The sequence below is a fragment of the Heteronotia binoei genome, chromosome 4 (assembly GCF_032191835.1).
Source record: "Heteronotia binoei isolate CCM8104 ecotype False Entrance Well chromosome 4, APGP_CSIRO_Hbin_v1, whole genome shotgun sequence".
In the NCBI taxonomy this organism is placed as follows: Eukaryota; Metazoa; Chordata; class Lepidosauria; order Squamata; family Gekkonidae; genus Heteronotia; species Heteronotia binoei.
The window spans coordinates 104,110,815-104,128,515 of NC_083226.1; the positions used below are offsets into that span (position 1 = coordinate 104,110,815).

Consider the following 17,701-nt stretch of genomic DNA (forward strand, 5'->3'; position numbering starts at 1 on the left):
TTCTCGCTGCACCTGTCTTGCTTCTCTCTAGGCTCTGTTCTATGTTTTTCAGCCTGCGGTTTTGAAAGGTCAACGACCTGTCACAGTTCCCTTTTTCTCAGCCAGCTACCACTCCCTTGCTTAAACTGCTCCAAAAGATTATTTTCTAAAAGCACTGTCATACATCTCTAGCATTGCTAAGCCATATGTATTGATTAGGTATTGGTATTGATTTTGGATTGATGCCACACAAGCAGTCCAGACCCTCCATATGTTGTACAAGCTTTTCAGAGGTTGTTTGCATAGTAAAGGGTAAACTTGAACCTTTGGTTTCCCTGTGTTATTGGAAGTTCAGCAACTGGTGAGTAAATTGACCCAGTGAGACCACACAAGTGTGGGATTGTAAACTGTTTTATTTTTGCTTCTGTGTGTGTGTATGTGTGTGCGTGTGAGGGAGAGGGAGGGAGAGATGATTTGCAACTGCTTGGGTGAGGAAATGAAGATTGTATTTTTATTTATTTTTTTAGGGAAAGTCTCCTGGCTCCACCCCTAAGTCTCCCACCCCCACCCCCAAAGTCCCCAGACATTATCTGAGTTAGACTTGGCAACCCTATCCTTTCCTCAAACTTCTTTCTGTCTTGTATATTTCTGTAAAACAAGCAGCAGACAGCAGAATTCAGAGTGTAAGAGGCTGCAACTAATAGTTAAAGGAAGTTTGTCAGTAACATTGAACTGTGGAAACATTCTAGGTACTCTTGTTAAGAAATCAGAAAGGAAGATAATTTTGAACAGTTTTGGTTAGATCTGAGAACCTAACATAATACCAAGTATGGACGACAAAATCAACAATTCATCCTGAATTTGTCTGTCAGCCTGAGAAAATTATATAGGTTTAAGATACCAACGCAAGGTGCAATAAAGTGAGATTTTTCTTTGTTTTATTGGGCTAGGAGGCTTTCTGTTCTAGTACACATCAATGCCCATAAGCTACTTTTCTAGGAGACAACAGTAACCCTCTAAGTCCTGGATGCTACAGAGAATTTTCTTTTTGCACCTCTAGAAAGTTAATTTTAGAAATATATTCAAATACGGGATTTTATTTCACTTGTTTAGGCATTTGAGAGAAGAACTGCTGTTTCTCATAAGGTAAGGTGTCCTCCACACTCAAAAGCTCCAGCAAGCTAGCTGAAACAAGAGAGCAGGGAATAAGTGCCTGGAGGGTAAACAAAAGAGAAGACAGGAAGAATAGGAAAAGTATCATTGCTTTTCAAACTTTGGTAGATTTGTTTATCCTTGCATCTCTACTTAAGATGAATATTGCATGTCTCTGTAGAATTCATCTCACAATGTGACAAAGCAAAGCATAAATTACACAGTGTTTTTCTATACTGTGAACACCCTGCAGGTTTTTTTCTTCCAGTCCACACAGTACTCGAAATTCCATTAGGCATTTCCTATCCTTCATGTGGTAATACCAGACAATATATGTTCAATATAACAGAGCGGAGAGTGAGGGTGTCCATGACAGGCCAGCCGGAGGGAGTAGGCCGATGGCAAGCATGGAATGCTGGGGCCCACCTGACACAAGCATGAACCTATCAGTGGGTCCTGGGTGTCTTGGGAGGGCAGAGGTGTCCTGGCCACTATTTTGGGCACTGCACCATCCCTGCTTGCCATTTTCAGCATCAACTGACTTGGACCACCCTTTCGACCTTTAGTTAGGTGTAGTTTGATGCGGTTTGCATGTGCTTATGTTTAACTTGACTTTCTTTCTTGTCACAACTTGGTGGTAACAGCTTGGGCCAGATTCATTTTCAGGAAAGTCAGCCTGTGAGCCCATTTTCCTGAGACTGGGGATCCCCTTATGGGATTTTGGCATTAGGGTCAAATGGTATGCCCAGCCTGGGGGGGATGGCTGCGGATTACCTTCACACTCAGGTGGCAGGAGAAACCACCTCAAGGTGTTGCTCCATATGGGTCCCAGAGACCTGTTATCTCAAGGTGTCGAGTGGATCATTGACTGGCAAGGGGTCAGTCTATGGACAGGATCTGAGACCCCATGCTGTGCCAAAGCATACTACAGCTGCAACCAAGTTCTGGCCAATTTTATCCCACTTTTCTGAAAACTGTGTGAGTGTGTGCATTATTTTAACTGAAACTGTGAACAGAGTTAATGTACAGCAATACTCCCTCTAAGCTGTGGAGTCTTGTGTGCAAAATTCTACTTTGTGAGTTACTGGCATGAAAGTTGTGAGCTCCTACATAAATCAGTTTGCTCTGGTGCCATTTTTCCTAAGACAAAAATGTGTGAGCCAGAGGCTAAAAAACTGAGCTAGCCCACACTAACTCAGGTTAGAGGGAACACTGGTACAGAGGAACTCTTTGCTTCAGGCACCTGCCTCACCCATCCCCTTGGTATTGGGGCTGCTAACAATTGAGTTCAGGTTTTAGAGGTGTGAGACTGGTTGTACCTGTAAATTGTATGCATGTCTTTTTCGCCTAGTAGGTTCTTAATGGAGAGCCAGTTTGGTGTAGTGTTTAAGTGTATGGATTCTTATCTGGGAGAACTGGGTTTGATTCCCCATTCCTCCACTTGCAGCTGCTGAAATGGCCTTGGGTCAGCCATAGCTCTCATTGGAGTTGTCCTTGAAAGGGCAGCTGCTGTAAGAGCTCTCTCAGCCCCACCTACCTCACAGGATGTCTGTTGTGCGGGGGGGGGGGGGGAGGTAAAGGAGATTGTGACCACTCTGATACTCTGAGATTCAGAGTATAGGATGGGATATAAATCCAATATCTTCTTCTTAATTAGGAGAATATTGTTACTGTTCTCCTTAATCATTTCAGCATCGTAGTATCTATACAAATTAGGTATATGCAAATGGAAGAATATGTGATCTGGAATAATGAAAATTAGTAATGAATGCAACAAGTCTGCCATTGCAGAAGTACAATACATCTGCCATTGCAGACGTACCATTCCTTTCTGTGGGGCATGTAAGAAGAGAGAATATGTTACATCAAAGGTTCAAAGAAATGCAGTCTGTATCATTATAAGCAAACAAGCTATAAGCTATAACCACAATTCAAGGGTCAGTATTCTCATTGTTCTGTGAATGCTACCAATAATATCCATTCCACTGAAGAGAGTGGAGACAGTCCTTGTACATGGAGCTGTACAAGCAGATGGAAGCTCCAAGGTTTGCAAAGAATCACTGGACTTTACAAACATACTCTACAATTATTATTTTTTCCTGATGCCACATAATACTCTTCCTATTACTAAATACACATGAATAAGGCAATACCTGTTCTTGGAACAACTTCTTTAGAGTTACACAGAGATTCTCAGCAGTCAACACCTGAAACAACATTTTTTTAATAAATTACCAAAAACTATGTCACAACTAAAAACTTGTTTTTTAATCCCCTTTCACTAGCCCCAATGAATGCATTGGAACTATTTAGCTAATTATATTAACCAATGGTCTGGCTATATATAGTTAACTTTTTGTAGAAATTTATTATATACTGATTGCAGCAGGCCCAGGAAGTTCTTACTTTTTCTTTTTTAAAGGTCAACTTTATCTCATTTGTGAATTTGCTTGTTGTATCCTAAGCACTGTGATCCGGAGCTGGACCTTCTGATGCTCCCTAGAATATGGCTCTTGGGTACTGGTGGGGCCTCAAAAATAACCTAGAAGTGCAATATGGGGGTCTGCAATGAGAGAGGAAATGGGGGGTGGGCACTCTTCTATGGCTGGAAGTACCTTTCTCACACAAATGGCAACTACACTATATACGATCATGGCCAGAAGGCAACTAAGAGTCCAACCAAACTTCTGTAAAATGTTTATTTATCCATTGCTACACAATAAGTTCAACCATTGTAACTAACATGAACTTTTCACATCATGCTGAATACTCTAACATGAATTTGAGTGGACTTCAGAGGATGGTGGAAGACAGAAGGGCCTGGCATGACTTGGTCCATGCATCACGAAGACTTGGAGTCAACTGTGTGACTGAACAACTGAGTACTCTAATATGTGATGGTGTTTTAGTTCATCAAGGTTGAAGGTTCAATTTATTTAACAGTAATATAATAAAAAGTAATACACAGGAAAGTATTCAACGCCACTACTAACATTCCCATATGAGAGCCAGTGTGGTGTAGTGGTTAAGGGTGTTGGAAGAGTATCTGAGAGACCCAGGTTCAAATCCCCATTCATGCGATGGAAGCTCACTGAGTGACCTTGGTCCAATCACACTCTCTCTGCCTAATCCACTTCACAGGCTTGTTGTGAGGGTAAGTGGAGGAGAAGAGAATGATGAAAGCTACTTTGGGTTCCCATGGGGGAGAAAGGTGGGGCATAAATAAACTAAAGAAATAAAATAATAAAATATGTTTAAGAAATTATAAATCTTCAAACACCGTCACCGACAACGGCACAGCATTCACGTCCGCAGTGTTCCAGGACTTCTTAGCCAGGAACCTCATCAGGCACATTCGCTCTGCCCCATTTCATCCAGCCACCAACGGCCAGGCAGAGCGGATGGTGCGCACGGCAAAGGAGGCCTTGAACCGTCTGGGCCCCTCAGACTGGCCAAAAGACTTGGCATGTTTCCTAATGGCCTACCGGACCACACCCACCGCCTCCACAGGTCGCAGTCCAGCCGAACTCCTCATGGGGCGCCGCATCACCACCCTGCTGGACAAGCTGCACCCTGACCGAGCCCCAGACAGGCGACCTGCGCCGGAACATCTTAAAGCCCCCAGAGGGTTCTACCCAGGTGAGACAGTGTGGGCACGGAACTATGCCACCACTGGCCCCGCCTGGCTCCCTGGAAAGGTGGACCACGTCACCGGACCGGTCTCCTATGCAGTGACCTTGGAGGGTGGACATCTCCTGAGGCGACACATCGACCAACTCCGTGGTCGCCTGCCTGCCGGGGAGCCAAGGTCAGAGGCTCCAGATCCGGACAACGTAAGTCCCCGTGAGCCTGACACAGAACAGGGTTCCGTAGAGCCCGCTTCGGCCCAGCAGGAGGAGACCCCCGACCGCACAGCTGAACCCAGGTCTCCTGGGGCCGCCGTCCCAGATGTCTCCAGCTCTGCAGCCGCGGAACCACCAACCGAGTCGGAACGCCCAGACCCCTCGGAGCTCCGACGCTCGACACGAGACCGCCGCCCTCCGGCATATCTCCAGGACTATGTCACCTGATAGCTGGAACTATGGGGGGAGGGGTGTTGTGTCCTAGGTTCAAATGGAGAACTTTTACTTTTGGAGGGAAGCTGAACAAGCCAAGCTTGTACTCCACACCAGGGTTCCAGAGAAGGCCTAAGCGTGCCCAATCAGGGGAAGGATTGAAACATAAGTAGCCAATCAACATCTAGGCTCATACTGTACCCTGATAGGCCCTTAGGCCTCTGTAAATAGCCAATCCATGTACATAGTTAAGGTCCAATCAGAAGGGGGCAAGAATTGTATAAAGGAGCGGGAGGTTTGAATAGAGCTCAGTCTGTGTTGTGTTCCTGAAGTAAAGTTTGCTGAAATCACTCTCCGACTCTGGTCTCTTACTGTGCCAACCCCAGTACTTTACACTTCCCTTCTTCCTTTGTGAACAATCAGAATACAGCTTAGTTCCAGCGATCTTATCCAGTTAGTGTTATCAATATACTGTTGGCTTTCTTTCTGCACTAACCTTTCAGCCCCAAAGAAGCAGAATAAATAAATAAGTCACAGTGCACATCTCCTCCTCCACGCATATTCTCCTATACTCAAAATCCCTTTTGTTACCACTGGTTAAATGATTCTCCTCATGCTACCCTTTGGATTAATATAATCCAAGTGTACCAGTGCACTTCCTGGAGGGTGCCCACAATGAGAAGTCATCTAATGTCAAAGCTAATCTGGGTTTTCTTAAACATTTAATTTTTAACCGGGGATAGAGCTTTCTTTGAGGTTCAGTGCTTTCCTACTATTTTGCGTGTATTCAATATTTTTCTTCTTTTAAAGTACTATAAATCCAAATTACAAATAATTCTGCCCTGTACCCTTTTAAAGACAAGGATTACTATATTAACTCCCTGTGAAAGATGTGTGTTCTCTTTACCAGCACTAACTATCAAGAGCCTGGGAGTGATCCTGAATGCCTCTCTCTCAATGGAGGCCCAGGGCACAGTAATCCATGCAATGGTAACCTTCAGGCTTGACTACTGTAACTCGCTCTACGCTGGCCTACCCTTGATTTTAACCCGGAAACTCCAATGAGTCCAAAAATGTGGCAGTGCAAGTCCTGACAGGAACATCACGGACGGCACACATTCTACCTGTGCTGCGCCAGCTTCACTGGCGTCTGGTTGAGTACCAAGATAGATGCAAGGTCTTGGTTATGATCTTTAAGGCCTTGAGCAGTCTGGGGCCAATGTAACTATGGGACTGCCTCCTCTGCTATGTCCCTTGAAGAACATTGCACTCTACAGGTCAAAATCTACGGGTGATCCCTAAAGAGATCCGGCTGTCCTCAACGAGGGCTAGGACTTTTTCAGTCCTGGCCCTGACCTGGTGGAATGCTCTGCTGGAAGATACCAGGACCCTGTGAGATCTTCTACAATTCAACAGGGCCTGTAAAGCAAAGATGTTCCACCTGGCTTTTGCCTGACAGCAACGGTGGCCAGACTGGCTGGGATGAGGCATAATAATAATAATAATAATAATAATAATAATAATAATAATAATAATAATAATAATAATAATAATAATAATAATAATAATATCTCCTCCATATGAGGATCACTGTCCTTGATTTTACTTTTTTTTACTAAAGGGTTATGTGTTAGCACTTATTTTGCCCACAGTAAAGTGATCCTCTCCCATTATGTTTGTGCTGATACCACAACACTAATCAAAAATGAGACTGAGGGGGAGCATAGCACTACATGTGGAGTCATGAAAAAAGGTCATGGAAAAACCATAATTTGAAAGTATATTCTGATAAACTGGCGGGGGTGGGTGGGCTCCCTCTGGGTATCCTACCCCCCCAGGGAAAGTGTATGCGCAATACATAGCCTCTCCTCTCCCGGTGTAGTGAACGCCGCGTGGTCACTGTCTGGCTATGCCTGGCAGATGGTCACTGCAATGGCCTCTCCTGCATTACTGCATCTGTAGCAACACCTTCTCGCTGGTTCCCCCCGTTCTTCACAGAGTTTGCTACGTCATGGTGCGACTGAATTGTCCGGCGGTATAACCGGATAGGCAGGCTGGGCCCACCAACCTTGCCAGCCTAAGAGAAGGAAAACTCTAACATCAAACCCAGGCAGATAGAGCTTGTTAATGTAACACCTACCACCTGGAGGACTCGCTGCCGGCGTCCCGGCTTACTGGGCCATGGCAGATGACCCCCAGGTGAAAGGGTGGAGCCAGTACTGCGCACACTGCGCTTCACCTAAAAAATTCCTCTGCGCAGGCCTGAAGGGCATATCCACATACACAACCCACAACATACCAAGTCCTGCAGCGATGGGCAAGGGGCGAAATGGCAGGTGGAAGGTGCCACTGGAAGCCGCAGTCCCGATCCTGCATGTAGGCAGTTCAGGGTATTGGTCGCCTGATGCTAACCCGGAGACGAAAGCATTTTTCGGCAGCACCCTGAACGACCAAGCAGCCTTATCTAGGGACAGCACTGCTTGCTCCACACGGAGAGGGGCCTAGAAAAGGTGGCCTAAACAAAGCTCGTCTCCTCCACCCCAGTTGGCTAGCCGCGGTCAACGGGCACCCTTACTTGCGGTCAAAAAATAACAACAAAGAAAAGGCATGCACCTGCCTCACAAAGTGCGCAAAGACTAAAGCTTGCGTGTTGGAACATCAGAACCATGCTTGACACAGTAGACAGTGGTCGCCCTGAACGACGCTCTGCTCTAGTTGCCCACGAACTTCTCAGGTTGAATATCGACATAGCAGCTCTCAGTGAGGTCCGTTTCCTTGAGGAAGGTAGTCTTCAAGAACACGGTGCTGGCTATACCCTCTACTGGTCAGGTAAGTCAAAGGCTGAGATCCGCCTTTCTGGCATTGGCTTCATGGTCAGGAACTCCATTGCCTCCAAACTCGAAAACCTGCCAACAGGTCACTCAGATCACATCATGTTCATGCGCCTCCCACTTCAAAACAAGCAGCATGCAACACTCTTCAGTGTGTATGCCCCAACCCTTCAAGCAGATCCTGCAGAAAAGAACAAGTTCTATGCTGATCTACACAACCTCATACGGAAGACCCCTACAGAGGACAAGGTGATCATCCTTGGCGACTTCAATGCCAGAGTAGGTAAAGACTCGGAAGCCTGCAAAGGAGTACTTGGCAAACACGGCATTGGCAACTGCAATGACAACGGGCGCCTCCTGCTAGAATTCTGCATGGAGCACCAGCTCACCATCACCAACACTATCTTCCAGCAGAAGAACAGTCTGAAGACAACCTGGATGCACCCACGGTCCAAGCACTGGCACCTTATCGACTACATTCTGGTGCGCCAGAGAGACCTTCGAGATGTCTTACACACCCGAGTAATGCCCAGTGCAGAATGTCATACGGATCATCGTCTTGTACGCTGCAATCTCCGTCTTCACTTTAAACCCACACCCAGGAGAGGAGGTATCCCTCGGAGGAAATTTCAGGTTGGCAGTCTCCAGTCAGCCAAAGTTAAAGCTGCCTTCCAGGCAAAACTCCAGTCAAGAATTGAGGACCCCAGTTGCCCCACAGACCCTTCTTCAGAAGCACTCTGGGAACACCTAAAAACTACCGTCCTGCAGATCTCTGAAGAAGTCCTCGGGTTCTCCACAAGGAAGAACAAGGACTGGTTTGATGAGAACAATCAAGAGATCCAAGATTTACTGGCGAAAAAGAGATCTGCCTACCAAGCACATCTTGCTCAGCCCTCCTGTCCTGGGAAAAAAGCAACCTTTCGCGCTGCATGTAGCAACCTCCAGCGCAAGCTTCGAGACATTCAGAACGATTGGTGGACCAAGCTTGCAGAGAGAACCCAGCTGTGTGCAGACACTGGTGATTTAAGAGGGTTCTACGAAGCCCTGAAGGCAGTATATGGCCCATCATATCAGGCTCAGAGTCCCTTGCGTAGTGCAGACGGCCAAGTGCTCCTCACAGACAAGGCATCCATACTGAACCGGTGGTCGGAGTATTTTCAGGCTCTCTTCAGTGCCAACTGCGTAGTTCAAGATTCAGCAATCTACCTCACCCCACTTCAACCAGTGAAAACGGAGTTGGATGAGATCCCCACCCTAGAAGAGACTGTTAAAGCCATCAAGCAACTGAAAAGTGGCAAGGCAGCAGGAGTTGATGGAATTCCACCAGAGATCTGGAAGCATGGGGGCACAGTACTACATAGCTCACTTCACAAAGTACTTGTCACCTGCTGGGAACAAGGCAAATTACCACAGGACTTTCGCGATGCAATCATCATCACCCTATACAAGAACAAAGGGGAAAAGTCATACTGCTCCAACTACCGGGGGATAACCCTGCTCTCCATCGCAGGCAAAATCCTTGCCAGAATACTCCTGAACAGACTGATGCCCACCATTGCAGAAGAACTCCTCCCAGAGAGCCAGTGCGGCTTCAGAGCTAACAGGAGCACCACCGACATGGTATTTGTTCTCAGGCAGCTCCAAGAGAAATGCAGGGAACAGAACAAGGCTCTGTATGTGACTTTTGTCGACCTTACCAAAGCTTTCGATACCGTTAGCAGGAAAGGCCTGTGGCAAATCTTGGAACGTTTAGGATGTCCCCCAAGGTTCCTCAGCATGATCATCCAGCTACACGAAGACCAGCGAGGCCAAGTCAGACACTGCAACGACCTCTCGGAGCCCTTCCCAATAGGCACAGGTGTAAAGCAAGGCTGCGTTCTCGCGCCAACTCTCTTTACGATCTTCTTTAGCATGATGCTTCAAAGAGCCGCAGTAGATCTAGATGATGACGACGGTGTCTACATCCGCTATCGCACCGATGGCAGCCTGTTCAACCTGAGGCGACTAAAAGCCCACTCCAAGACAATGGAAAAACTCATCCGAGGGCTACTGTTTGCTGATGATGCTGCACTTGTCTCCCACTCGGTATCAGCTCTGCAGCATATGACGTCCTGCTTTGCAGAGGCTGCCAAGCTATTCGGCCTAGAAGTTAGTCTGAAGAAGACAGAAGTTCTCCACCAGCCTGCACCCCAGGAAGATTATCACCCTCCCTGCATCACTGTGGGTGAATCAGTTCTGAAGACAGTCCAGCAGTTCAGCTACCTGGGGTGCATCATCTCCTCAGATGCCAAGATCGACAAGGAGATTGACAACAGGCTGGCAAAGGCAAACCGTGCATTTGGCTGACTGCACAAAAGAGTGTGGAGCAACAAGCATCTGAAAAAAGGCATAAAGATCAATGTTTACAAAGCGGTTGTGGTGACAACCCTCATCTACGGCTCCAAATCGTGGGTTTTATACCGTCATCACCTGTGACTCCGCGAGCGCTTTCATCAGCGCTGCTTTCGCACCATCCTCAACATCCACTGGAGTGACTTTGTGACCAACACTGAAGTCCTCAAGCAGGCAGAGGTTACCAGCATCGAGGCACTGCTGCTGAAGACGCAGCTGCGCTGGGCGGGGCATATTTCTAGGATGGAAAACCAACCGCCTTCCCAAGATTGCCCTGTATGGCGAACTCTCCACCGGCCATCAAAATAGAGGGGCACCAAAGAAGAGGTACAAGGACTCCTTGAAGAAATCCCTTGGCACCTGTCGCATCAACCATCACCAGTGGTCTGACCTAGCCTCAGATCGCAAAGCATGGAGGCACACCATCCACCAGGCTGTCTCTTCCTTTGAGAACGCACGCATAGCTGGTCTTGAGGACAAAAGGAGATTGAGGAAGAATCGCACTGCTACAGCACCAACCCTAAATCAGACTTTTCCCTGCAGCCGCTGTGGCCGGACCTGCCTGTCCCGCATTGGTCTTGTCAGCCACCAGCGAGCCTGCAGCAGATGTGGACTATTGCACCCTTCTTAAATCTTCGTTCGCGAAGCCAAGCCGAGAGAGAGAACGAGAGAGAGGTTAGCATTTTTACTGTAAGTTGCTAAAGAGAATGCTGATCAACTGGACCATTTTTTTAAAGATGGAAAGATACCTCACAATATTTGTAAAGGAATACTAGGCTCAGAAAGATGCTACAATGTCTTCATATTGAATACATACAATTTCAACCCTTAAAATGTGTAAGTACTATGGAAAAGCACCCAATTATAACCCAAGAATTCACCCCAATGTTTCAAGAAAGGAGGTGTTGGAAATAAGAGCCATCAGGCTTCCAGCACAGAACACTCAAAGCTCTCACTCAAAGCCACTGGTTTGCTACCTCATTCCCTGCTAGTAAGTCACACCCAGAGCCATAAAGCTGGAAGACTACTTTTCTTTTGGAACAGAAAGGCTATCCCAGAGAGAAGGAGAGAAAGAGCTATTATAAAAACTATGAACATGAGGAAGAGGGCTGAGGGAAATAGTGCTCAACATGGCAAAAATAGAACACATGATGAGGGAAGGGAGTTGCAGCCTAGGATCTGCACAGGGGTAGTACATAAACACCTAGTTCAAAAAGCCAGATGAATTGCATCCAGGGATACTCGTGGATGTAATTTCTGAGCATCTGGCCATTATCTTTGACAATTCTTGGAGAACAGGTGAGGTGCCAGAAGATTGGAGGTGGGCAAATGTTCCCATCTTCAGAACGGGGGAAGGAGGCTCTGGATAACTACTGACCTGTCAGCTTGATGTCTATATCTGGAAAAGTTTTAAAACAAATCATCAAACAGTCCGTCCTTGGACATTTAGAAAAGATGGCTACAAGAGTTTCTCAAGAACAAGTCATAACAGACTAACCTGATCTCCCTTTTGGGGAAAGTTACTACCTTGGTGGATCAGGGGAATACTGTAGACATAGTTTATCTTGATTTCAGCAAGGCTATCGATAAGGTTGAACATAATATTCTTCTTGACAAGGTAAAATGTGGTTTGAATTCTATAAATACTAGGTGGATCTTTAACTGGTTGACAGACTGCACCCAAGGACTGCTAGTTAATGGTTCCTCACCCTCTTGTAGAACAGTGACAAGTGGAGTGCCTCAAGGATCTGTCCTGGGACCTGTTTTGTTCAACATCCTTATAAACAATTTGGATGAAGGAATAGAGGAAATGTTTATTAAATTTGCAGATGATACTATATTGAGAGGGCTCACAACTGCAGTTGAAGACAGAGAGAGGATACAGGATGATCTTGACAGACAGGAAAACTGGGCTAAAACAAATAAAATAAATTTTAACATGAAAAAAGTAAAGTTCTGCATTTAGGTAAGAAAAATCAAATACATCATTATAGGATGGGGAAGAACACACACAAACATATCTCAAATGGTGCCTGCTGCACCATTTTGAATAAAAAATAAGGGCAGATGGCTTGCCCCCCCATTAACTTAAATTGTTTTTGTTCTTCTGTATAAAATTCTCAGAATCTTTTATACACTCCATTTATTACATTGAAAATGCCCTTATTCATCTGAACTTGATGTCAAAGCTTAATATAAGGCTCAGATAACAGAAACAGTTTTCAGCACGTACATAATCACCAACTCTGGATGAATCTCTTGACTACATTTTTTTTCAGTTTATAATCCTAATGCTGTTTTTGAAATAACATAAAATGCTCAACACCCAGAAAATTTGCCATAATGCACATTTGATAAAGAAAGCTTTGCCTCTTAAAAGTTTATAGCCCCAAAATCTTGTTGGTCTTTAAGTTGCTACCGGACTTGAATCTAGCTCATGATACACAGTTTTCAATATATTGTATACAAAGAAGGTAGAATCATGTCTTCCATTAACCGACTAGTAGTGGAGATTAACAATACTGCACAATCTTGCTTTTGGGGGGGGGGTGTTGTTTTGTTTTGCTTTGCAAATATGGCTAGCTACACTGGCTAGCCCCAGGTAGCCAATTAATATCAAAATTTGGATTTGAAGGTCCTCCATGGCATCTATCAAAAGATATTAGTCATTCAAACTCATTCAGATAACCGCTTCCTAAGAATTCTCTTCAGCTGTCTAGACACGTTCGTTTCTGATTAGAAGAAAACCCACATAAATTATTATCATAATAATTTGTAGTAATTAACAATTTTAGTTGCAGGAGCTAGCAACATAATTTTAAGTAAAATTTCTCCACATCTAAAAGACATGGAAAAAAACTAATTCATGCTTCCAACTTATAATGTGTTACAACAGCTTTCACACAACTTATATTTTCAGTATGTAAATATTTTGTGTGTGTTTTATTTCTAGATTTTAATATGACATTTTACATGTGGCACAGAGTGGTAAGCTGCAGTACTGCAGTCCAAGCTCTGCTTACGACCTGCGTTCGATCCCGGCGGAACCTGGGTTCAGGTAGCTGGCTCAAGATTGACTCAGCCTTTCATTCTTCCAAGGTCATAAAATGAGTACCCAGCTTGCTCTGGGAGTAAAGTGTAGATGACTGGGGAAGGCAATGGCAAGCCACCCCACAAAAAGTCTGCCATGAAAACGTTATGATGTGACATCACCCCATGGGTCAGTAATGACTCAGTGCTTGCATCTTTACCTTTATGTACATTTTATGAGATTTAAAAGGTTGGCATGTAGATTAAGAAAGAGAGTGAGTGATTGAAACGTGTTGTGATTGGATGATAGCTGTGTTAAAATTTTGTGGGTTTTTTGCCATTAGGAGTTAAGCAAAGGTTTAAGACTTGCAATGATTCTGATAATTGAGACTAAAGTTGATCTGCTACATTTTACAATATAATCATAGAATAATAGAGTTGGAAGGGACCTCCAGGATTATTTAATCCAACCCCCTGCACAATGCAGGAAACTCACAAATACTCACAAATACCAAATTCACAGGATCTCCATCGCTGTCAGATGGCCATCTAGCCTCTGTTTAAAAACCTCCAAGGAAGGAGAGCCCACCACCTCCCGAGGAAGCCTGTTCCACTGAGGAATCACTCTAACCATCAGGAAGTTCTTCCTAATGTTGAGCCAGAAACTCTTTTGATTTAATTTCAACTCATTGGTTCTGGTCCTACCTTCTGAGGCCACAGAAAACAATTCCACACCATCCTCTAGAGGACAGCCCTTCAAATACTTGAAGATGGTGATCATATCACCTCTCAGCCGCCTCCTCTCCAGGCTAAACATTCTCAGCTCCTTCAACCTTTCCTCATAGGACTTGGTCTCCAGACCACTCTCCATTTTCGTCGCCGTTCTTTGGACCAACTTGTCTATATCCTTCCTCAATGTTTCTGTCCTTCCTCCCACCCTTACCCAAAATCTGTTCTTTGACCTGCTAATCGCTAAGCAACCTTATCTCAGACAGGTGTCTGTTCCATCATTATTTCCCATGAAAAATATGTAAAGAGCTTATTTTCCTTTGACTGAGAAAGGAAGTGGTGAAGTTTCTTTTGGAATTCTAGACCCTGACCTTTTGTCCCTTTTATCCTATAAAGGAAGAATATAGTTCAGGATGTTCAGGATGCTACCGTGACCTTAATAAAACTGTATCTGAAGAAGTGAGCAGTGACTCATGAAAACTCATATCCTGCCACAAATGTTGTTAGTCTTTAAGGTGCTACTGGAATCTTGCTCTTTTCTGCCTGCTTTGTTAGCAAAAAGCCTTAAATGAATCTTTTTCTTTCCCAGATAGACTTGAGGGGTGGGCTGTACTAGAACTGCTGTACCCCAGGGGGTGGAGTTGACTGGTTGATTCTGAGAGGCTTTGTGGGAGAGAGTTAGAGGGGAATGTGTGAAGGAAGATAGCTGAGTGGGGAAAAAGTGAAGTGCAGTAAGAGAAATCTATATTCTGTAAAAAAGTTATTAGCCTAAATGGCAAGTGAGAAAATAACTTTTGTGACTAAGCTTATTTAAGTACTTTAAAAAATAAGAGGAACAGTACACCTATCTGGAACCATTACACATCAACAACACAGAAACCATTACACTGTTATTTAAAAGCTCTATTTATGTTTAAGAGAAACAACTCATTGATTTAGAGCAAAGATCCCCTTTTACCTCTAAGTAGGGATGGGTAGGAACTGGGGAAATGGAGGTTCATACTCGTTTGTGGTTTATAATAAACCACAAACCATGAACTGGGATGAACTTCCCCTGGTCCATGAACTGGTTTGGTCCATGAGGTTCAGGGATCTTCTCTCTCTCTTTTATGCTGGCAGCAGTTCCTCTGTGAAGGGGGGAAGATCTTGCAAGAGCCTTTTAAAGGGAACGTTCCCATTAAATGGCTTTTGCAAGCTATTTCAGCTATCCCTTTCACACTGCCCCTGCTTAAAGGAAATGTTTCATTTAAAGCAGGAGTGTCAAACATGCGGCCCTGGGGCCGAATCAGGCCCCCAGAGAGCTCCTATCAAGCCCCCGAGTGACTGGCTGGCTGTATCTGCTTCCTTCTGCATTACAGCTTGTTTTGCAAGTCTCTCTCTATTGCAGAGCTATTGAGCCAAGCCTCTCTTCCTTCTACTGGGTGAGGCTCCTCTCCCTCCTGGTCCCCTGGGGAAGGAAGGAAAGAGCCAAAGCTTCCTTTGCCCAGTTCCCTGGATCCCAAGGGAGAAATACAAAGAAAGCACCTTTAAGACCAACAAATGCTAATGTTTTAAGCATGTTTTATTTTAATTTTTAAAAAACCCTTTGTGTTTGTGTCCTTTATAATGTTTATGTCTCTGCTATCTGATCTTAAATAGATACACAAAAGGCCCAGCCCAACATGGCCCAGTCCAGCAAGGTCTCATTTATGACAGATTCAGTCCTCATAACAAAATGAGTTTGACACCCCTGCTTTAAATGGCTTTTGCAAGCCATTTCAGCACTTCAGTGATCCCCTTCACTGCCCCCTCTATTTCCAAGTGGGGGTGGGGAGTGAGATTGCTAAAACTATTCCCAACGGGAAAGGAATTTAAATGCCTTCTCAGTTGACTCATTGAGTCGTGCCATCACAGCATGACTCAGCGAGTGAATTACAAAGGCATTTAAATATGTCTTCTCAGTTCACTTTTGAGTCACACTGTGGTGGAGGCGGGACTTGCAAAATCAGTTTAAAGGGATCCCTTTAAATCAGGGGTATCAAACTCATTTGTAATGAGGGCTGAATCTAACATAAATGAGACCTTGTCAGGCCGGACCAGGTCAGGCCGGGCCATGTATGTACCTATTTAAGATAGGTAGCAGAGATATAAACTTTATAAAGGACACAGACAAACACAATTATTTTTTAAAAACTTAAAACATGTTTAAAACATTAGCACTCGTTGGTCTTAAAGGTGCTTTCTTTGTATTTTTTCCATGGGATCCAGGGAACTGGGCAAAGGAAGCTCTGGTTCTTTCCTTCCTTTCCCAGGGGACCAGGAGAGGGAGGAGCCTCAGTCAATAGAAGGAAGAGAGCTTGGCTCAGTAGCTCTGTTGTGCAATTGAGAGGGCCTGGCAAAGCAAGCTCTCCCTCTCCCCCCCCTTCCTCTCCAAGACAGGAGTCTCAGGAAAAGGAGAAAATAGAGGCTTTGCTCTGTAGCTCCTGCGCAATTGAGCAAGCCTGCCAAAGCGAGAGAGAGAAGGAAGCAGTTCACAGCCAGTTGCTCGGGAGCCTGATAGGAGCCCTCTGTGGGCCTGATTTGGCCCCTGGGCCACATGTTCGACACCCCTGCTTTAAATAGTTTTTTCAAGCTGTACCATTTGGAGAAGTCATTTAAAGAGATCATGGTCTCTTTAAGTGCTTTCTCCAATTCCTGCTGCCAGCACCAGCGTCTCTGCTAACTCTCCCTGAAAGGTTCATGGGAGGTCTGCATGGCTTGTGAGGGTGAAATGGCATGAACCAAAGTATGCAAACTACAAACTGGGCCCAGTTCATGACGAACTTCAGTTTGTAATTCAAATCATGCCCATCCCTAGTTCTGAGCCACACCCATGCGCTAACCATTCCGTCATTCTACCATATACAATGAAGGCATCCAGTTATGTCAAAATAATGATTCCATGGTGGCAGCAAAAATAAGGAAAGAAAGAAGACAGTATAACACATGTCACCTCAGAATACATCTGGCCAGAGGCTTTTCTCTTGTGTTTACTGAACTTGACACAGCAACCATCTGGGTTTGCTAGAGTTCTGGATTATCAGTAATCCCTGTCCCTTCATTGTCTTGCTTTGTTAGCATTACATTTTTGCCTGGGCTATCCAGGTTGAGGAGCCTCTGCTTGGCACGCAGTTCTGCCCCTGGAACCTCCAGTTAAAAGAATGAGACTGTGGTTTATAATGAGAAAGACTTCCACCTGAGACCCTGGAGAGCCACTGCCACACTGAGCAGACCTGAGGGAGTGAGGGGAGAGCACTGACCATGAGAGCAGGGTGGGGAAAATAAAATAGTGTTCTCTGCACAAGCTGAGACTCTGCTGCTGCCAGGCTTCAGGATGGGTAGTTAGGCTGGGGAAGGCTCAGCAATGGATGGGATATGGGATTCTCCCCTGCGAAGTTTGCAGGCCCCCACTTCTATAATAGCACTTTTACACACACTAAATAATGCACTTTGTACTGGATTTTACTGTGTGAAATGGCAAAATCCACTTCAGCAAATGGTGGCTGAAGAGGACTG

The 17,701-nt window shown here is 45.1% G+C and overlaps 1 protein-coding gene across 2 annotated transcripts in view; it reads right to left on the minus strand.

Moving 5' to 3' along the window:
* The window catches only part of CAMK4 (calcium/calmodulin dependent protein kinase IV), a 172,230-nt gene that overhangs the window by 103,471 nt on the left and 51,058 nt on the right, over nucleotides 1-17,701 (minus strand). The window contains exon 3 of one of the 2 annotated variants that reach the window (XM_060235613.1): nucleotides 3,285-3,338. The exons of the other annotated variant lie outside the window; for it this stretch is intronic. Within the exon in view, the coding sequence (XP_060091596.1) occupies nucleotides 3,285-3,338 (54 nt within the window). The remainder of the gene's footprint in view (nucleotides 1-3,284; nucleotides 3,339-17,701) is intronic. 2 annotated transcript variants of the gene reach the window in all.